Source organism: Bemisia tabaci, chromosome 2, assembly GCF_918797505.1.
Source record: "Bemisia tabaci chromosome 2, PGI_BMITA_v3".
Classification (NCBI taxonomy): domain Eukaryota; kingdom Metazoa; phylum Arthropoda; class Insecta; order Hemiptera; family Aleyrodidae; genus Bemisia; species Bemisia tabaci.
Genome location: NC_092794.1, coordinates 61066252 through 61087639, shown reverse-complemented (window position 1 = coordinate 61087639; position 21388 = coordinate 61066252). Strand labels below are relative to the sequence as shown.

At 39.2% G+C, this 21388-nt stretch overlaps 1 protein-coding gene across 1 annotated transcript in view; it reads right to left on the bottom strand.

Moving 5' to 3' along the window:
* Positions 1-21388, bottom strand: part of LOC109039645 (uncharacterized) — a 78370-nt gene that overhangs the window by 5387 nt on the left and 51595 nt on the right. Inside the window, exon 2 of the mRNA XM_019055229.2 lies at positions 3584-3702. Within this exon, the coding sequence (XP_018910774.1) occupies positions 3584-3641 (58 nt within the window). The 5' untranslated portion in view covers positions 3642-3702. The remainder of the gene's footprint in view (positions 1-3583; positions 3703-21388) is intronic.

Sequence of the window (21388 nt, the reverse complement as noted above, 5' to 3'; positions counted from 1 at the left end):
TCCTCGATTATTTTGGCAACAATGTCAGTAAGTATCCGTAAGAACTAAGTCTAAAGTTGTTTCCGAACTTAATCAATGAGTTTCGGGACCCACGGCGGAGAGAATTAGTCATCCCTCCCTCCTTTTCTTCTCTGGCAAGTTACAAGATCCCAGATTGGATCGAAGAGTAGAATGCTCTCCGCTGGCAATAGCTTCAAGTCGGGATGAGTTTGCGAAACTCGGTCAAAATCTAAGGATTTACTAATTATCCGTACCAAACGAACGCACGTTGTCGTACTTGCCAAGTTTGGGAATCTTGAACGGGTTTTTAACATAACGTAACCATAAGCAGTAAATTTTACGCAAAAATAATAATGAATAAATTGTATCTAAATGCCTTTAATTAATGAGAGCCCATTCTAATTCTTAAGTCTCAAGTATCTATACTATCTATACTATAAGCTCCGAGACCTCCTAATTTTGCGTAACTGGTAACGCTTAGTTCCAGCGTTTTACCGGGCCGATTTTCATGATTTTTGCGGCTATCGACGGACAATTGTCTCTAAATTAGCCAACTCTTTTCAGATTTTCAAAATATAAACCAGGTTTTTTATATTACGTGTAAAGTTGCGAATTCTCCCATTTAAACAATGTAAATTTATACTTTTTGTCATAGTTCGTTGAGCGTTCTACCGGGTCGATTTCCATGATTTTTGCGTAGATTGACAGGTAATTGGCCCTAAATGAGCCCGCTTTAATTAGATTTTGGAAATAGGACCCAGGTTTTTTTTAAAATCACGTTATAAAAGTGAGTGAATTTACAGAATGCTCCGGGACTGCTACCGCTATGCGCGGGAGGATGCGCAGTGGTCGAAGAGGTTGCGCAGTGGATGTGTAGCCTGCGCAGTGGATGTGTAGCCTGCGCATCAGCTCTATCCTTATCTACACAAGATTCGCACCGTCTCCCTCAAGACGAGCGGTGGCCGAGTCGTCTAAGACGTCGAATGCGTCCACTCTGACTACGATGTGGGTTCGGTTCCCGTCTTCTTAAATATTTAATTATTACGTGATTATCATTGTTCGTTGTTTTACTGCAATACTTCATCAAGCAGTCATTCTAAAACGCTTTCTTTTGACTTCAAAAAATTATTTTTTTCTTTATTCATCAAAACCAAAAATTATTTCATTCTACAAGTAAAGTATACATCATATCGTAATTTTTTAGGGGAAAATAAACCTAACACTGATAGGAGGGTAAAAATAGGGCCGCGAAGCGGCCATTGATGGCGCTTCAGGGGGTTGGCCGTTTAGCGGCCAGGGGGCGTAGCCCCTAGTATTCTATAATCTTCATGGATTGCGCCTACCACCAAGCATGGGCGGAAGTGGGGGATGAGCCCCCCCCCCCCCCCTTGCCACTATTCTTCTCTGCCGAACTAACCTCCCGGAGGAGCGAGAAGTATCGCCAGATTTGAAGGCGTTCAAAGCGTTCAGTTGGGTCACGCAACTAAACTAACCTCCCGGAGAAGCGAGAAGTATCGCCAGATTTGAAGGCGTTCAAAGCGTTTGGTTGGGTCACGCAACTAAACTAACCTCCCGGCAAAGCGGGAAGTATCGTCAGATTTGAAGGCGTTTGGTGGGGGATTACCACCCCCACAATTCTCCTCGGCCCTCTCCAAAATATGTCAAGGATCTAATCTAGTGATTAGTTTTGAGATTAATGTCTTGGAAATGCATTAAATGTGAGATCCATCCTGATGTATAATGGATCAAAAATGTCGGAAGATAAAAGTTTCCCAGTGCAAAAAAAAAAAAAAAAAGAAGAGAAGAGAAAATGTCCCGAGACAATTATGGTGACTGTATTTTAAGGCGTTGAATTCTAAATTGACCTCGATATTTTTCCATCATCCCCCAATTATAAAAAAAATTGGCATTTCTCGGCATTTCCGGTGTTTTCCGGACGGGAGTGTGTGAGCTACATCAATTCTCTTGTCATTTAAGCTGAAAACCACAAATATGGCCTCAGAAAATCAGAAAAACCCACTGTAGGTATGACATTTTTTAAAAAACGAGTCAGCGAAATTTCTGTTATCTGTAATATTTTATTCCATTTAAACTGTAGTTGAGTATGGCTTAAAATTGTTATCGAAACGCCCCAAATTTTTGAGGGGTTTCGACTCCACCCAGGCCCCTCTTTTAGCCCCAATTGTATATCCTTCTGCCCCCCTCCCCACAGAAAATTCCTAATTCCCCACGCAATACTACGGGAAATTGAATCGGTTTGTGGTAGTGGTTTGTAAGTCCACATTTTGTTTAGGAGAGGCAAAAAACTAATTTGCAGGTCAAAGAGGGTAACTAAAAATGTTTGCAGTGTTCAAGAGATTGATCGATATCCGCGATTATTGTTTTAAAATTAAGCTGAGGATAGAATTGAATCACTGTCAACACTCGACAGTGCTAAACCGCGGCGCCCAAAAAAGAAAGTCATTTTTGAATAAACTGGCATCCCCCTTTCGATCCTGAAACTTTATGCTCCAAAACTTTTTACTCACGGAGTCTCTAGAACTTGCATATTCCATCACTCTGAAGAATTCCGGCATTTTGTTTACCGTTCCCGCATCATTAAAGACAGCAGCCATCAAAGCTATGAAAGAGAGGTTTTGATGGATTTCACTCCTTTCGATTGAATTCTATATCTTCTTCTGAATCAAGTAATTATGCCTGACAACGCTTTTTGCGATTTTTCTTAATATGTATTAAAGGCGGATAAAAATTTGCGAGACTGACAGAAACTGCAGTTTCTTCATTTTATTTTCTTTCTGTTTCTTCTTTTTGCGACCTAAGATATTCTAGTTTCGCCTAAAATCGGGGATAGCTGATAAAATGTGACTTTTTTCTTTTAATGCTCTCCAGTGGGATAGTTGCGCCAATAACATAATCATTTTTTGATGATTTCAATTATAGATCGGTAGAGTCCATCTTTCCAAACACCAAGTTTTCGTGCCCAATACTAGAGGATATATCGCCCTATAAAAAACTTCGTAACGTCATTCACCCCGCTCATATATAGTATTTCTCATATTGAATCGTGAACAAAAACCAGGAGGAAGAAACTAGGATATGTAGCACCGTGATCATATTCCGTGTTTTTCAAAGGGCGGTAGGTATCTCCGCTAAAATTGGACATGAAAACTTGGCATTTATCCCTTTAAAATTGTCCGTAAATACAACAAGGCGTTTGGGCACTTTTTATTGTTTCTCGCTAATCTAAAGGTAATCTTATCAAAACGCTATTCTGTGACTGGCACAAACTGCTCCGGTTTCTAACGAAGTACGTTTCATTTTGATAAAGGCCTCCGCGTGAAGTGTCAAACAAAAGATCAAGCTGTGGTAAGTATGGTTTTAATCCGCCGCTTCTACTGCGTCGAAAATGTGCGGCCTTTAATTCATTTGCCTCAGAAGACGAACATCAGTACAATTGGAGGCGCAGTAGCGAGTAAATCCGGAATAATGATGCCTTTTCAGCGACTTTTTCCCACGAACAAAAGACGAAAGCTCAGGCAATGCGAATTGAGAGAGCGAAAAAGAGGAGAATGGGTTGACTCACTGCTGTTGCCTCCGGAATAGTAATTTCCGCCGGCTTTCCCTGCGACTCGGCCGCCCATTTTATGGTCTTCGAAAGCGTGGGATTGTTTTTCAACGCTGGTTTCTCCTCAGCCGAGAGTGCTGTAACAAATCAATAACGCAACACGTCATGAGAACATTCGTGAAAAATCAGTAGCAACAATTGGACACCTGCCAAGGCTACTATTCGAAATTTCCAAAAGATGCACAGAGGGCATCGAAGAATCTAAGAAAATGCAGCGATCCTATTGGTGGAACCGGGTAGTTGCGATAGTCAAATAAAGAGGTAAGTAATGGTCCAACTAACGACATACAAGAAACGCAATTCGTCGCTTCTCTCACGAAAGAACGTTACTACATTTCAATGTTGTCAAATTTCCCCCCTGAAAATCGCATTTTTACCAGGAGAATCTAGGGAGCTTTTGACTGAAAATCACACCGAATTTTCCTCTGGTCTCATGCAAAATTCAGACACATGTTCACGAAAACTGCGAGGGTACGTTATTTTAAATAATTGAATTGCTTGAGTCAATTTCGCAACTTTGGAATTGAGTTACATTCCTTCGTCCAGGAAACGGCGAATAGTCCGTCCATCATTTTCCTCGTTAGCCTATTACAGCCACCCGTTTCAACCAGTAGGGTTGCTCTATTTTCACTTTGTCCATCGTAAAGTTTTCGCAATATCCCTCATAAAAAGCAAAAAATACTCTTTATTTACACTCCTCTCATTCAAGAAGTAAGAAACTTCTCTGTTGTTTCCTGTATACTGATTTACCTTATTGTAAAGATATTGTACATAATTCCTTTGGAAGTTTACAAAATAAAAACTAAAAAAAAAAAAAAAAAAAAAAAAATTACACTCCGGATTTACTGCTTAATCACACGTATTGTTGTTGTTGTTTTTTTTGTTTTTGTTTTTTTTATGAAATTGAATATATTTCTACAGAATATTAGAGAGTTTAACGAGCCGATTTTTAGCGGAAACGAGAAAAAATAAAATAATTTAATGAAATCAAGGTAATTTCCAGATGGGTTATTAACTTTATAAGGACCTATAAAATGGCGCGGCGCAGCACGGACTCCAGAGCGAAATGTGTCGAGCTACTATGAGCGTAAGCCAGAGCGCCTTCAACTGCTCAAATATGCAATACGGACAGTTTCAGAGTTTGAATAGTTGTATCCATCAAAATATCTACATAGCATTAGGTTGCGTTCATCATTCGGTTGATTGACTGACATAATACAGTACGAATAGTATTCTGACATCGTCAGTCATTTTCATTTGTACTGGTGAAAAATCTGAATGAATCCTCACCTTAACGTACGAAATTCTGCTTACATAAATACGCGAGTTTCAAAATGTTTCATTTTAATATCCACCTAAGCGGATCTTGAGTGGGTAACTATGATTTTAGTGTAGAAATAGAAAGAAAATTCGGTTGATTTTTAGTCACACAACCACACATTCATCACCCGAGCGTTATCCCTTAAAAAGAAGGAATGAACCAAGAGGAAAAGTTATAGTATCAATCCATAGCAGTAGATTAAAATAAAGTGGAGGACATTACGGCGTGAGTTCTGCTGCACGAGACGTGATTGCGCGATTGAATGAGTTGAAGAACCCAGAGCATTCTAACGAGGTTTCTTTCTCCATTTTCACTCATTTCCCCCCCCCCTCCCCCGTACATCTTCTTTTTAACCCATTCAAAATCATGTACCTTTCTAGCTATATTCTTCAATGCTATTTGAGGGCCTTGAAGGACAAGGTGCATAAATGCAGTTTTTGCTATTTTAAGAAATACATGTTAGAAGTTTCGAAAGTAAATTGATCCTTATGGCGGAAAGAAAGTTCAAACTGGCTTATTGATGCTTAAATACTGGAATTTGGGAGCTAATTTTTCACAGAATATGAATGAAAACTATGAAACCATTGATACTTCAATTTTTTCAAAAACTGAACCTATGCACCTTGTCCTCCAAGCCCCTCATTTGGCCTTTTTACTTCTACTTTTTCTTTCCGTTGTCATCTTTAAAATGAATACGTATGCAGTGAAACAAAAGAAACAAGGAAATGAAAATTAGAAGGAGGGAGATAAGATTAGATTTTTTTTTTTTTTGTTGCGTGTGTCGCACTAGGTGCTTTTATGTTCTAAATGTTTCGACCATTCATCGGAACATCATCATCATCATTCATCGGATTTATTTTTCGGGTTTTTTTTCATCGGAAGCTGAAGGTAATATACGTATGCAACGAAGCTCTAATTTTCCCCAATCTATAGGTTGATCTAAATGTATAATTTTGCATGCGTTGATAATGTTTCCTTGCAAGCGGGTAGTTTGAATTTGCCATTTATAAAGTAAACAGCAAACATTCATTTCTCTTCATTGCGTTACTTGTGATATACTTTTTTTTTTTGTATGACCAACGTATTTTGCATGAAATTTTGATGAAGTCATCAGCGCTGAACATTAAACGTAATATCCTGTCCAACTCAAGGTTCATTTTGGCCGCGTTAGACTGCAAGTACCCACAATTCATCGCTCCTCTGACAACAGCTTATCTGTATTTCCGCATGAGTCTTGGAGAGTATAGAGTTGTATGGACAACAGGGCTCAAAAGGACATTGAGATACGCCCTTACGCCGGAGAGACGACGATTTGGGAGCATGAGCTTAGTCAGCGAACCGGCATCTTCAATCCACAGAAAAGCAAGTTACTTAGTGTTTAAGCCCTTTTCCTAGCTAACACTACCTAATAATCTCGCGAAGCTGCGCGAAAACCGAAACGCTTAAATAAAATCAATGCGCGATCAGATCCTTTTAGAGCATTACGAGTTTAGCGTGAATCCGCCACTGGAATCTCTTCTTCAAAGAGTGTGCTGCTGCCTTAATTCCTTCATCAATTAAGACTAGAATATGTTTGAGCTTGCAGGACGGGGCTTGAATGGGAGGGCAGGATAATCGCTGTAAAGCTTTTCATCTCTGCAATTTTTGACGTCGGTGCTGTCATATCAGTAGCTTTTGAATGATAGAAATAGAAATACACCAAAATGTATGTCACACCAAAAGATTTAAAAGAAAGAATCTGACAATTAGACATTGTTCACGAAGTTTATTGATTTTTTTATTCAGTTTCTATAGTTTACTTACAGGTAAGTATCGAGTGAATATTAATTGGATTGCATTTTGCAAAAAGGAACCACTATAGCATTGCAATGATGCTGAGATTGTGCCACTTCATCTTTTGCAATAAAATTGCGGAAATTGTGAAAAACTATGAAATTTAGACGGTAATTTTTGTCTTAAATTTACAGTTTTTAGCGAGTAAAATAGAAACTATTGAGGGATAATCGGGGTTTTCCTCCAAGACAAAAGAAGTTGCAAAATCTTAGCAACATTGCAATGCTAGTGGTTCCTTTTTGCAGAATGCAATCCAATTCACTACTGTTTTTTTGGAGCGATCAAATCCCATCCTGTCATTTTAAGTCGCATTTCGTCATTTTTTTTCGCTCTGGTTGTTTTTAATCCCTAAATACGAAAAAGTTAGTCGATTATTATTACATTAGCTGTTGAATTATTCGATTTAATTGAATTAGTTGATTTTATTCTAATAATTCGTCGTTTCCAGCACGAAGGAACGTAACTCCATTCTAAGGTTGCCAAATTGACTAAAACAATTAATTTATTTTACAAAAATGTACGTAAGCAATTTTTATCCAAGATTGGTCTGTTTTTTGCTTGGAATCTAGAGAAAAATCAGGGAAATTTTCAGTCAGAAATGCCCAAGATTCTCTTGATTAATAAGTAATTTGCGAGGGGAAATTTGGTAACATTGAAATGGAGTTACGTTCTTTCGTCCAGGAGACGACGAATTGTCAAATTGATTAATTTCGCCTCAGTGCAGTAGAAATTTAGAAAATAACCCGCTATCACAAAAACTCAGTGTCTCGATTTTGAATTGTTGGTATTCTACTCAGCTCTTTTCCGAAGCATCCAGCATTTTTTTAGAGCGGTAGGAAAAATTACCTCGGTTATTCAGTTTCCTACCGGCAGATCATCCGATTTCCATATCCCCTCAGTGGCGAAGCGCGAACGATCGACTATCGATATTACCTCATTTGAAGCTTTGGTAACGAATCGATCATTGTGTTCGTTGCAAACACTCTGTACATTGATCCTTTTTCACGGTTTTAAATGACAGATTAATCGATGTATCGCAAAGCACGTCGTGCTACTCATCCCCTGCTGTTGCCAACGAGAGACACAAAGAGGTAGCGGGTGTATGATGGTATTTCGCATTAATGCGCGTTGCCTTGGGCTGAATATATTACCAATCGCAGTGGTTGAAATTGACGTATTTCTGCCAAACGGAACCATGTGAATTAAGACATGAGCCCTGAGACCCATAAGAATATACGCATGACAGGGCTCACGTCATAATGCACATAGTTCCGTCTGGCAGACACACGTCCAAATATTATGAACTTTTATGAACAAGTACAATCCGAGTTAGCTAAATTTGATGGTTCATGAATATTTATCTCATTCCTGATTTGATCATCACTCACTTGAAATTACCATCACTCATCATTACGACTTGAAATTGAGCTGAAATAACGCTCCTGCGTTGATACTCGCTTTCTAACCTCGCCTGATAGTCCATTATACAGAAGAACAAATCCGTAACATCTTGTCCTTAATTCTTTTGCTTTGTTGCCACGTTTGAATCTTCATTATTCCTAAGAACCAAGCCCCGAATGAGACGCGTAAAGATTTGCAACCACCAGCGCAGCGCGCAACAGTGCTCGATCGGCGATTCCGTGATAGCGCGGAGCCCCATAAATTACGAAATAGTTCAAGCGGTCGTCCGGAACGGTGTGCGGAGTCGTCTGGATTCCGGGATCCGAGTTCCGGAAAAGTTACTGTGGAATCCGGCTGAGTCGCGTCTTACAACTTTTTATCAGTCTCCCGCGATTTGTCTTGATTCGGAGCCCCCCTCAAGGAACCTCCGAAGAATCAGGTCCTAAACTCCGCCCAGACCAGACCATGGGCCGTATTTTTAGTCGTTCCTTAAACAGCTAGTTTCCTCGTATGGCTCCAAATGGTTTAATTACGAGTAAGCACTGGAAAAGAAACACATTGGATCTAGAGTCCAGACTCTTAAAAACATCGACAAGAAAAAATACTCTTGATTCAATCGGATTTTTGCTTAAATCAAGAACCAAGCCTCTTAATTTGAGCGGATTTCCTTTTGATTTATGCTTAAATCAGATTGCATCAAGAGCATTTTTTCTTGTCAATGTTTTCAAGAGTCTGAACTCTAGATACAATGTGTTTTTTTGATAAATACATCAATTATTTCAATTCTCTGTCATGTTCCTAATCCTTAAAATAGCAGAAATGGAGGTATTTGAGCAGGATTTGTAGAGTTTCCTTCAACATCCTGTAACGAGCTGTCCTTTGTTTGGATTCTGTTTGTGTTTTTCCTTTGCCGGGCTTTCCCCGGGAGTCGAAGCTGGTCTCGGGGATCTGGTGCGGTGCGTGGCGCCAGAGGCACGTCGCTGTCGCATCGCGCTTCATTGTGCGTCGAGAGGCCGCTCGGCGCATTGACACTATTCTGCCGAGCCAATGAAAAACGCCGCATAAACATCCGGATGTTGCCGAATTTTACTTCATAAAACACTTATTTTTTAAGAAATTTTTGAACATTTTCCCCAGTAATTTTCAGATACCGCACTGAAAAAAATAATATGCTGTTTTAGCATCTAGGATGTCAAAACTGTGTCTGGTAATCCCAAGATGCTGCCTTTACTACCCCCGCAGTTAACTTCACATCCTGTGAATGCAAATTCAATTGCGTGGACAATCAAAACAGCATCTTAGGATCACCAGACATATTTTTGACATTCTAGGTGTTGAAACAGCGTACTATTTTTTTCTGTGTCTAGATTAAATTGCAAATTAAATTATCCGATGAATTTGAAGAAAAAGATTTGCAAGTTTTCTTGAAACTTCATATTTTATCAAACGTCTGAATTTTTATACGACATCTCCTTTAGCACGGCAGTATTGACCCATGATGAGGGTGTCGCTACTGCATAGTACTTCATATTCTAATTTACCAAGGGACGGAGTATACTTGTGACGTTCAAGTGTCACATTTTAAAATGACTATCCTGATGAATTTCACAGAGTTAAGAAAAAAAGCGATGACCTTCCTACTTTCAAAAAAATGAAATGCAACTAGAAATCTGCAATATCACACGCTTGCATGCACGTATATAATTTCCTAGTTTCAATGGCAAAACTGCAGCACCTTAAAGTCTGATAAATATGTTTATGAAATGTTTATGAAATTTATGTTATCGTTAAACACCCCTTTGAGAGTAAATTTTTTACCATGCGTCAAAAATATTTTAAAAGGCCAACTTAGTAATATGGTTTCTCTGAAGAGTTGAGGTATGAGCTATTTCATTTTTAGATATACCACCAAGAGTAAGGAGAAGAAGAAGAAGAAGAGGAGGAGGAGGAAGGAGGAGGAGGAGGAGGAGGAGGAGAAGAAAAAGAAGAAGAAGAAGAGGAAAACAAGGACATGATTTTATCGTAATTTAATCGGGAAATGGAGAAATTATCATCAGTCGCTCCAATTGTCACGATTGATTCAATCTTGGCAATAGGAAACAAATTGAAACAAAGGACTCGGGGAAGTATGCCTAGTAACAGAATCGAAGCGGTGAAGCGATGAAGAATGCGCCCGCTGGTGGGTGGTGTGTTGTAGGAGCAACAAGTGACACGGACTTGACGAATCGAGGATTGCTAATTGGTCGTCATGGCAACCTCCAACTTGCTTCAATGCTCCACTACTCCCCCGAGTCACCTCTGGAACTTGTAAATCTTGCACGGTGATTTATGGGTTGCAACGCGAGCTATTCCGCCGTGCTAGGGAACAACACCGCAAGAGCCTATAGGCGTTGCCAAATTTCCCCCGGAAAATCACTAATTCTCAGGAAAATTTTTGGATCTTTGTCTACCAAATTCGCAGTTAATTTTGTTTGTAATTTGATCTAAAACGTCTGAAAATTTCAAGGAAAAATATTCAGGATTTTCCTAAAAAATAAACATTAATCGAAGGAAATTTGGCAACTCTCGAATGTTCATACGGCGTTCTTCCTTAGTGCAGCCCCAGTATTCTCCACTTTTTCAGGTATCAATACCTCCCTCAAAACTTTGTTGTGCAGACTCGGTGGGTGTGTTAAGAAACAAGGAATGTCACAGTTTTGTGATATAGCCTTGGAGCTTTCAGGATGGGCATGGGGATGAGCCCCCCCTTCCCCCCCCCCCTCCCCCCCCCCATTCTACTTCGTCATCTTCAGACTCTAGATAATGTGCGAGAAACTTTTAGTGCTTGACGAATCTTTCATGTTTTGATACTGTATTTTGATCAAATTCTCTGTAAGAACTGCTCAAAATTCGTCCGGTATCTCCTTAATTCGACAAAAATTTCTGAAGATGTCCTTCAGACCTCCCTTTGAGGCTAGGGGAACAGCCCGAATTTGTTAAATCTTTATCAAATCACCTTGATCGACGAATTCCGATCTTAAAACTATTTATCGATCAAGGTAGATCATACAGTCAATGAAAATGCCAAAACCCAGGCGCTAGTAATTTTACCGGTTTTTTTTTTCTTCTTCTTAGAAGACAGTGGGAAGAATAGTATTGCATGTGGCAAATATTAGGTAAGCCCTCAAGTTGTGCCATCCATTAGCTTGATAAAAAATCTAAAATTACATAGCCTATTTCAAGGTATTCTCCCTCTCCCACTATGCCTCTTTTGTGCCATATTTGACTTAAAAAAGAGAATTAGTGCCAGTGGTAGAGTATAGGGAAAGATAAGAAGTGAGCAAGAGAAGGTATTATTTGACTGCAAAAACATATTTGAAATGAAAAAGCAATAAATAAAAAAAAGTTTGGTGCATGACAGATAAGTATACGGAAACGACCTCAGCTGCGATAACGATTCAAAAAATTCAGCTCCCTGGTAATTTATTACTCGGCAGAGCGAGAGTAAGAAGGGCAATAATCAACCTCTTCATTGCAGGGCTGATTCACCACAATGGCGTGTGCGACAGAATGATAGAAATTCAAGCACATTCGAGTTTTATACAGCATCTTTCCCACGGATATAAAACTCGTGCTTTCACCTTGCTCAACATATCATATGGAGCGCCTTTAAACACTGCTTCGCATCGTCCGGGACATCCAAGTTTGATAAATGGAAGGAGCTGATGACACAGAGTCTAGTTTTCCCTTGCCATACAGTGAACCCATGATGTGAAAAAGAGAGAATTCGCGTAGCGCTGTAGGAATGGATTTCTAAAGGATTCCTCTAATTTGAATTTTCAATGTGCATTGTTGGCGAAAAAATTGATGCGACTTGTTATTCTGAAGCTGAATTCTAGCATTAGTTCATGTGAGGGAAAGAAAAAAGGAAATGAATTCACTTGCGGAAATTGCAAATAGGTAAACACACATACGGAAGGAAAATAAACGAGATAGGGTTACGAGTGATGCGACCAGCAAAATTTTAATAATTCTCTTTTTTCATCTTTTGACTTGGTCGATTGAAAACTTCTTGTTACTTTTCGTTTTGAACATGACTGGTTAGTGTTATAGTTCTTAACTCACATTTTTTTTTTCTCAGCATCTTTGAAAACGAGGTTACACATTTTCTTGCAAAATTCTTTATTCTTTATAGGAATACACATTCTTATAGATCTAAAATGTTCAAATAGCGTGATCAAGGCCAAAAAATAAGATTATGTAAACACGAGTAGAAAATGGAAAATTATTAGCTACCTTCCTTTTGATCTCATTCGATGTGATTACTCGTTGTAGCAGAGAGAATCCACAAAGAAAAAGCTATGGCTGGAAGTAAAATTAAAGTAAAATAGATCTTGAACAAACGTACAATTGACGGAAATTATTAGGTATTAAGGGTAAAAAGAGGCGAGAAAAATCTTGATGAGGTTTGGATTAGAAGGCCGCATTTTTGTAGATTTGAGCTTTGAATCCCATAGGATCTGAAAATCTGTTTCCGTATACTGCCGTAAGAAAACGCCGTAATCGAGAGTTGTCAAATTGTCTTCGATAAAATGTTTATTTTGAAAGGAAGTCATGCATATACTTCCTTGAATTTTTCAGTTATTTTAGATTAAACTGCAAAAAATATTGTCCGAAAAATTGGAATAAAGATATTCATAACTTTTCCAATAATACGTATTTTTCAAAGGAAACTTGGCAATGTCCGATGGCTCATACGGCGTTCTTCCTTATTACGGCAGTGCACGGAAACAGGTTTCCGAAATATATATCCGAATAATTCTACAGTGCGGAGAGGAGTCAAGCGAGTCAGTTAGAACTGGGAGGAGACGTTTCAGACGAATTAGATGACGGCTCTTTGAAAAATGGGATGAAAAATTGCCGTCGTGGATCTCTTTCTGTCAAACGATTCTTGATGAGGCATTCGGCCCCATAGCGCTGTAACTCTCATCAACGCATACGCTCGTTTTACGTTTCAAATCTCCCGTCGGCTGTCAGACGCAATATTTTATGTGGCAAGATCGTGTCGCATTACGGCGGAAAATAAGGGAGGGTATATGAAGGGATGGAGAAAATGAGGCAATTTGGAGGGGCAAAATCGACTTGCGTCTGAAAAAATCAACCAGGCACACTCAATAGCGTGCTTTCCGACCTTGGGAGAAGCCAAATTTAGAAACAGACCCTTATCTATTTTAGGTGCCTAATCAAGGTATAATCATGAATAGACACCATTTATTTCCACAAAAGGGTGAGGATCAAGCCCCATCCCCTCACTTTTTGGCCGAATTTTGTGTGAAACAGATAATTTTTGTGACACTACTGTCTAACCTGTAACCTCAAAGTTTATCTGTGATTTAGCTGCGAAACCCAAAGAGAAAAAAATGATAGCGAATAGAAATATGATTTTTCAAGCTTGCTCTTCCTCTTTCCTGTCTAGCTTACGTTATATCATATAGTATCGTTTCTTATGTACATTTGACCAATTTGTGAGGCATAAACGCATGGACGCTGACGTAGACTAATGGTCAAATTAGGCATGTTGTCGAATGCCTTGGTAGATAGTCAATAGTTTTATCTCAGATTGGAATCCTAAGGTTTTCCCTGATTTTTTTTTGCCAAAAATTACGCTTTTTGTTACATGTTTCATCAGTTTATGGTTTTTTCAAAGTTCTCTGCACTGACAAAGCATACTTTAATGTCAAAATTCATCAATACTTCAGCTTTGTAAAATAATGATTATTTAAAAGTTTGACAGTGAAAAATGATATCTGTGAAAAATTTTGCTCTGTCAATTAGGAAGATGATTTCCTTGATCAATTTTCTTCTGCATGTCTGAGTTGTTCGGACCTGCTGCATCAAAAACATGCAAAACTTGACATATATGAACAATTTGCTCCTACGTGATGCAATGCTCGTGTAAAAATGCACTTAATTATTCATATTATTTCTACGATAACTGCGGAGTCCAAACTAGCAGAAGGCGCTGGATACCACTATTCGAGCGTGCAAGAGCTCACATTGCCTACTCGAGTATTTGAAGGCGGTTTTGTTTGTGATTAAGTTGCGGCCGATTGCGATTGTGCTATTACGGTCTACACGTTCTGGAAAAAAAAATCGGTCGTATGCAATAAACATGCGGTGTTCCACATCATCCCAATTCTTTTCTGTTTGTCAAATCGAATTTTCAGTTCGTGTGTGGATTCCTCCATAATGATCTGTATCAATTTTGTTCAGAGGCGGATCCAGCCATTCGGCAATACCGAATTTCCTCCATTTAAACCTATGTTAAATAATCGATTCCTGTCGAACTATACCTGGCCCCTCCAAGAATCGATACAATTCCATAGGTTTAAATGGAGAAAAGACAATGTTGCCAATTTGCTGGATTCACCAGTGATTTTATTGCGGCCTCAACTTTGACCTTTCAAACGAAGACTTTATATTGAAAATGTACAAGCACAAACCATTACTGCCGTCGTGCTAAGGAAGAACGTCGTATGAACATTCGAGAGTTGCCAAATTTCATACAGTAAAATGTTTATTTTTGAGAAAAGTTATGAATATTTTTCTTTGAAATTTTCAGGAACTTTAGGTTAAACTGCAAACAAAATTATCTGAAAAATCGGAAGAAAAATATTCATAAGTTTACCAGGAAATTCGTTTTTTTTAAATTGAAATTTGGCAACGCCTGGGGGTTCATACGGCGTTTTTCCTTAGCACGGCAGAATCGGATCAACACATCCGCCAAAAATTTCGGAATGATAATATTGCAGGAAAAACTCGGAGGTAGAAAACGTGTACGCAGAACGTCACAACGGCACAAATTAAAAAACTCTGCATTGGCTGCTGCCTATAGTTATATCGATCGGGCTTTTCTGCACGGTATTTTTATACGGAAAAATGCAGCAGTCTACGTTTGTGACCAATTAAAAACGCAGTTGTAGGCGGCCTTGAATTTTTGGGTCAGAATCAAGGGAGGGGGAGGGTGCTAAAAGAAGTTCAGTGGGTCGTTTGTGGTGGATGATGACGGAATTATTTCCCGAGACCGGTGCTCGTAATAGCTCAAGGATCGGTATAAATAGCGACGTAAAACGTAACTATGAAACAGAGAGCAGCCGGGACGGACCCTCAGAGGGACGACATTAATCCGAGCACTTTATGACGGGGTGTGCTTTAAGTGCTGAGCTGCGGGTAGGCGTCAAAACTCCAGCCCCATCATTTATCCACAGTGACCGTCCTTTGAACAACTTCCTTCTCTTTTTTTCACTCAGCAAAAGTAGGACTCACAAACGCAACCACTTAAGATTGCCAAGTTTTACACCATTTCCGCTTTTATTTTTCATTGGAATTCATGAAAAGGGTCGTATTCATTAAGGTCCCTTTATACTGAGAGTCAAGACAATTTGAATCCATTTCTGATTGGTTCCCGTATTTTAGGCCTCCACAGTGTCACAAACGGGAATAAAGATTACATTTTCACCAATTGCAATGATTATAATTTGGAATGGACCAGGGAATTACGGGTTCGGCAAGGAACAAACGGAATGAGAGGAGGAACGGAGAAAGGCATTTGAGAATGGGCCGATCAAAGATTACGAAAAACGTTCAATTTCTGTAATCTTTATTCCCGTTTGTGACATCCATGAGCCGAATTGTCTTGACTCTCAGTATAAAGGGACTCTAGTATTCATGGGCGTTCCTGAAGGTGATTCGATAGACGCCATATTTTGTGGCAGAACGGCATGCGAAACATCGCATCGATGAGTTCCATTTTTTCAGCTACTCGTTATTTTTCTCCGCACTGAAAAAAAAAGAATCTTAAATTTGCCGCCAAGAAGTATTTTTTCTTAAATCAAGAATTTCGCTGTTTCATACAAACTACTTTTTCGCTTAACCCAAGCATTATTCTGCCTGTATCAAGATAAATTCAGCTTAAACCAAGGTAAAACGAATTTTTAGCGGCAAATTCAAGAATTATCAGGCTTGAGCCAAGCACCTTTTTTTCAGTATCAGATTTTGAGATCGCAATTCTGTTGTCTGGAGACTAAAGAATTCACTTACCAATTTTGACAAACAAATTTAACGTAATAATAAAGGCGTGTTTATTTAGAGAAAAAATATCGCATTCGAGTGCAATATAGATATCAGTATCGAATGCTATATTTTTCCTCTAAAAATCACGCCTTTATTACGTCCAATTTGTTTGTAAAAATTGTTAAGTGAATTCGTTAGTCTCCTGACAACAGAATTGAGATCACAAAATTCGAGAGAAATGATGAGTAGCTGAAAAATGGAACCAATCGATGCGACACGCATATCGTTCTGACACAAAATCTGACGTACTGGGATCACCTTAAATAGTTCCTTACCTCAGGAGGCCCCACATGTTATACACTGTTATTAAAGAAAGTTTAAGGAGAAAAGTAATATATTAATATAGACGGAACAATTTTGCCGAAAATGCACCATTTTGCGTAAGTCCCTTCCAAGGAATTACAATGATTTGACACGTACAAAACATTTAAAATCAAAAGATTTGTCGGTTTTGGAAATTCGAAGTTAGGTTCGGACCAACTCTGAAGATTGTCAAAATCATCGAATTTTTTCTCTTATATTATGGCGGGGGGGGGGGGGGGAAGGATTAATAGAAATCCCGGTAAGGGTCCTTTTTCAAAAAGTTACTGTTTAATCCTAATCGAGATTCGCAATGATTATCATGTTTTTTATGATGCTTTGTCGAAGACGTCCTTTAATCGCCCTTGATCACCGTGAAATCCACTGTGTGTAGGATTTGTTCAAGAAACGACTATGAATACGAATTTTTAATGTCAGGAAGACTTTCTTTCATTGCAACGTTGCAAAGTTTCACGTGAAACTGTATTTATTTATAAAGAAACTGTCGTAAGTCTCTCAAAATTTTTCGTGCATGTTTTTAACTGAACTGAACTAGTTATGTACTTATCAATGAGGTAGACAAATGTTCAGGTGAAACCTTGAAATATTGCAATGTAATTAAGCTTTTAACGCCGATTATTATAATGTCATGTTAGCCATACACGACAAAAAATTAAATGCGCACACTTAGCAAGACACAAGACATCAAATGCACACACATATCTTGAAAATAGGTTGCCTTGTCGTGTCGTGCAAGCAATGTTTCAACACTCGATTCATCAGCCCCCATTCTTTGAAATGAACACGGCGTACTTATCAAGATCAAATTGAGCCATATTACCAATAAAATATCTGCTTTTTTATGTATAGCGCAAGAAAAACTAGATCTAAGAAAGTAAAAAATATAATGCACAGAAAGTCGCGCGAGTACCTTGAGTGGAGGAAAATCATAATGATGATGAAATAAAAAGGGGCTCCTGTAAATCTACCGTTACACCTTTTATATTGCAAGCTGGCTTAATCTTTGCTTGCAAAATGTAAAGAAATATGCATAAAACTTGTCCGTTGTGATGTAAAGAGTCCTGAAGTTGGTTTGAGATTAAAATTTATAAAATATTCATAGCAACGGAGTTCCATGTTTTCCTTCTTCTCATGAATTTATAATACCTATTGCTGCTCTACCAGACGCATTCAAAGTTCGGTAATTTGCGTGAACTTTTTGCAGCATTTTTGCAACATCAATTGAATCGAGACCTGCGAAAACCGCGAATGTCCATTTTTCCAGTCTTGAATTTTTTTGAGTCCATAATACTTTCCGGAGTTGGTTGCAACCACGGAAGTGGCGTTATAGGTAACTCGTCTTAATTCGGGTTTCCGTATTCCCAAAGCGAGTACTGTCGTCATTTTTATGGTTGTGCCAACTCTTTAAAAGTACTATGATCTTAAACAAACTTAAGACTAGAAAAATGGACATTAGCGGTTTTCACTATTCAATTGAACTCTTTAATTTCCACATCTTAGACTTTTGAGTAATCATAATCAAATCTGCTTTTTGATGAGTGCTCATGGGTTAAAAATTCGCAAAGTCAGATACTCATCATGGTCACATGTTGAAAAACGGTCATGAAGAATCGTCTATACCTACATTATTCTTTTACTCGAGACTAGTTTTGCTCTCTGAGGCGAGAGATTTTGCAACGTTTAGGTATTCACCTGACAGGAATATTATTTTTAACGCATTTAAGTGCTTCAAAGCAATATCAACTCTCCTTTTTCCTTTGAGAAATCTGAGGCGTGAAAAAGGATTGGAGGGTTTAACACGCTTTGAAAGTTCAAAACCGGGATCTTCTCTCAAGATCTGAGACCGTGCATGAGAAAACAAAATGCAACGAATTGAAATGATGTTCACATGCAGCGAAATGTGTTTATAGTGGACGATATGTGGCTTTCCTTTTTTGAGTTCGCCGCGTAGATGTTAAACTCTCCGCACGGTAAAAACCTCGTTCTTCACGGAAAACAGAATTGATGACCTATCTTATAGTAGCTTCTATGCACGCAACCAGGAAATTAATCCAAGAAATTTGGAACTATGCCAACTCGAGGAGCGAAATACACCTTCTCTAGACTTTGCATTCCCTAAAAGCTTTTAAGATCAACAAAGCAGAATCAAATGGTGATGTGAACGTGTTTCACGTGCTAGACTGTCTCGAAGCAGGGGAAATAAATACGATCGGAAAGAAACAGTGCGGGAAAGAAGGAAAAAGACAGGAGGAAAAGGGGAAAAAGGGGGCGCCATAAAGAATATGTGCATAAGTTAGAGTGGGAGTTAGAGAGACAAAGGATGAAGAGGAAGGCATTTAGATACATAATTCAACCTTCATGTTAAAAGAAGGAGCCGACAAAAGCAGCTGCTTTTGGTGTTTCCTTTAAGACTGGCTCAGGACTTCGATTTCTCGAAAGCTTCAGTTATGTAGGAGTGAATATTTTGAAACGTTGCAGATAAAGTAGGTATTGGCAGTGGTTGCGAACGTAAATAAACCGTATGTCTTTTAGAATTTCCGTTTGCGGGGAGAGAGGAGGAGAAGAGATTGTAAAATTCTTACCGAGCCAAGTATAAAACAAAGTAAAGGCAAATCTGAACAACTGCTGTGACTTTCTCTCTATGTGCGGCGGAAATTCTGTGAAAATTCCAAAGAATGATGTTGATTTGTGTGCTTCATCAATTAAAATGAGAATAATCCATACAGGATGTGCAAACATTTCAAACTCATGAGTTAAATATCGCTGACTCCGCCAGATTAAACATTAGAGCCTAACACAAAGTGGAGCGGCGACGCACTAGCGCCTACAAACCTAACAGGGATACTTCACGCATTGCGCAACGCGTGAAGTATCCCTGTTAGGTTTGTAGGCGCCAATGCACGTTTCGCACTGGCTGCCCGCCTGCCGCGCCGCAGCGTGCCACGGCGCTTGAAGCAACTATTTCACACCAGAGGTATTGCACAGCATCATACGAAACTGAAGGCGCTCTAATATATTAGTAATGGCAGGCATCCATCAAAAGTACGGAGCTTTCCTCGCAAAATAAATCAAGATACTACGGCCCAAAAAGAGAGCGGTAGTCCAAAAACTCACTAAGTCCTAGTATCCGTAATTAGTAACGTTTAGCATACACTTTATCGCCTGGCTGTTGCTTAATCGTCATCGGCTATGAAAGGCTATAAGAAATTGTGTAGCCGGCTAAAGGAGCTATTGGAAATCTTACAGCCGGCTGTAGGCCTATGGTATTTTGGAACACAGATTCTACTGCCAATTTTTACCAGGGCATAGTTCCGTTTGGCAGAAATACGTCCATTTGATCCATTGGCGGACCTAGACACAACACACCGGGGGGGGGGGGAGGCGGAGGGGAGTTCGGGGGCCTCCCTTAGGAAATTTTGGCATTTTTGAAGCATTTAATCTGCAGTTTGAGTCAATTTTGTCATGAATAATTGCTAAATGTATGCGTCCTTCTTCCCTCTTTCCTTCGTCACTGCCTTTATTCCTCCTCTTTTTCTGGGCGAACGGGGAGGGGGGGGGCGGCTTGGATCCGGCTATGACTTGATATCAGACTGACCGTAAGATGCGGAGAACACTAAACAAGGTAGGGAATGAGGAAGAAAATGCATCAGGCGGTAAGAGGGCACGACGTGCACTCCCCAAACTGCACTCATGTTTATTGGTTGGGATTTCTCGCGTGTGCTACGGTCGCGAGCAAGTTGAGGTCCTCCGGGGGTAATGCTGCCGCCGCAATTCGTGACTCAACAAGTGACCCATGAAGTAAGTACATAGTTATTGTGATGCAATGCACGCACACGATGCAGTTTGGCGAGCGCTTTGAATGCGCAGTTGTCGCTGCAAATCGTTTCCCACTTTCGCGCTGCGAAATGTCAGATGCCAGCACGGAGGAATGTGGACAGGGAAATTGGAAATTCAGGGACGAGGTCAGTAGAGTAAAGAGTGCGCATAACATTATAATGTATGCTACAGCATCTCATCTGGACTCACTCTCAAAATAAACGTTACGGACACTCTGAAATCGCATTTCTGATGTAGGATTATTGGTTTTTGTTTTTGCGGCGAGTGTTAATAACGACTAACAAAGGTTGTTATAGTTCGACTAGTTCTGCTAGAAGGAACTATGTATACCTGAATATAATTCAAAAGGAACTAACATGGGATTTCCATGCTGAATTGTTCTTGTTAATGTAATCACCTTGTTCATAATTCCCACCTGTAAAAATACGTCCAACTCACACTGATGGCTGGACTCACTAAATCCGAGGCAAACATACCGTCTCATAAAACTATAGAAGTGCCGGTTTCTACTGAGTAAAAAAGCTTAATAAACTGAACTTTCGGTTGAAGTAACTTTTCAATTTGAGGAGACGAACATTTTAAGCATCATCGTATGGAGCGCAAGTTAATATGTGACTTGACTCTCCTGTCGAATAGATCACTGTATAAGATTAAAACTGACTGAAAGATGCTCATGATTACCTGAACAAAGCTAATTACGAGGAACAGCTACAGGTTTAATGAGGCGTAAAATGTAATTTTTCTGGCATGAAATATATCTATGATCTTTTTAAAACAGTTTTTTATTTGCATCGTTAGTATTTTTGCTCGGTTACGGAGGGAAAGTTCTCTGAACGGGAGAGATTAATATTTTTTACTCTGTTTTTTTTCTCATTTTTTTTTTATCAGAATGAAGCAAAAATAATAATTATAGAGAGTGGTATGGGTAAAATATGCGC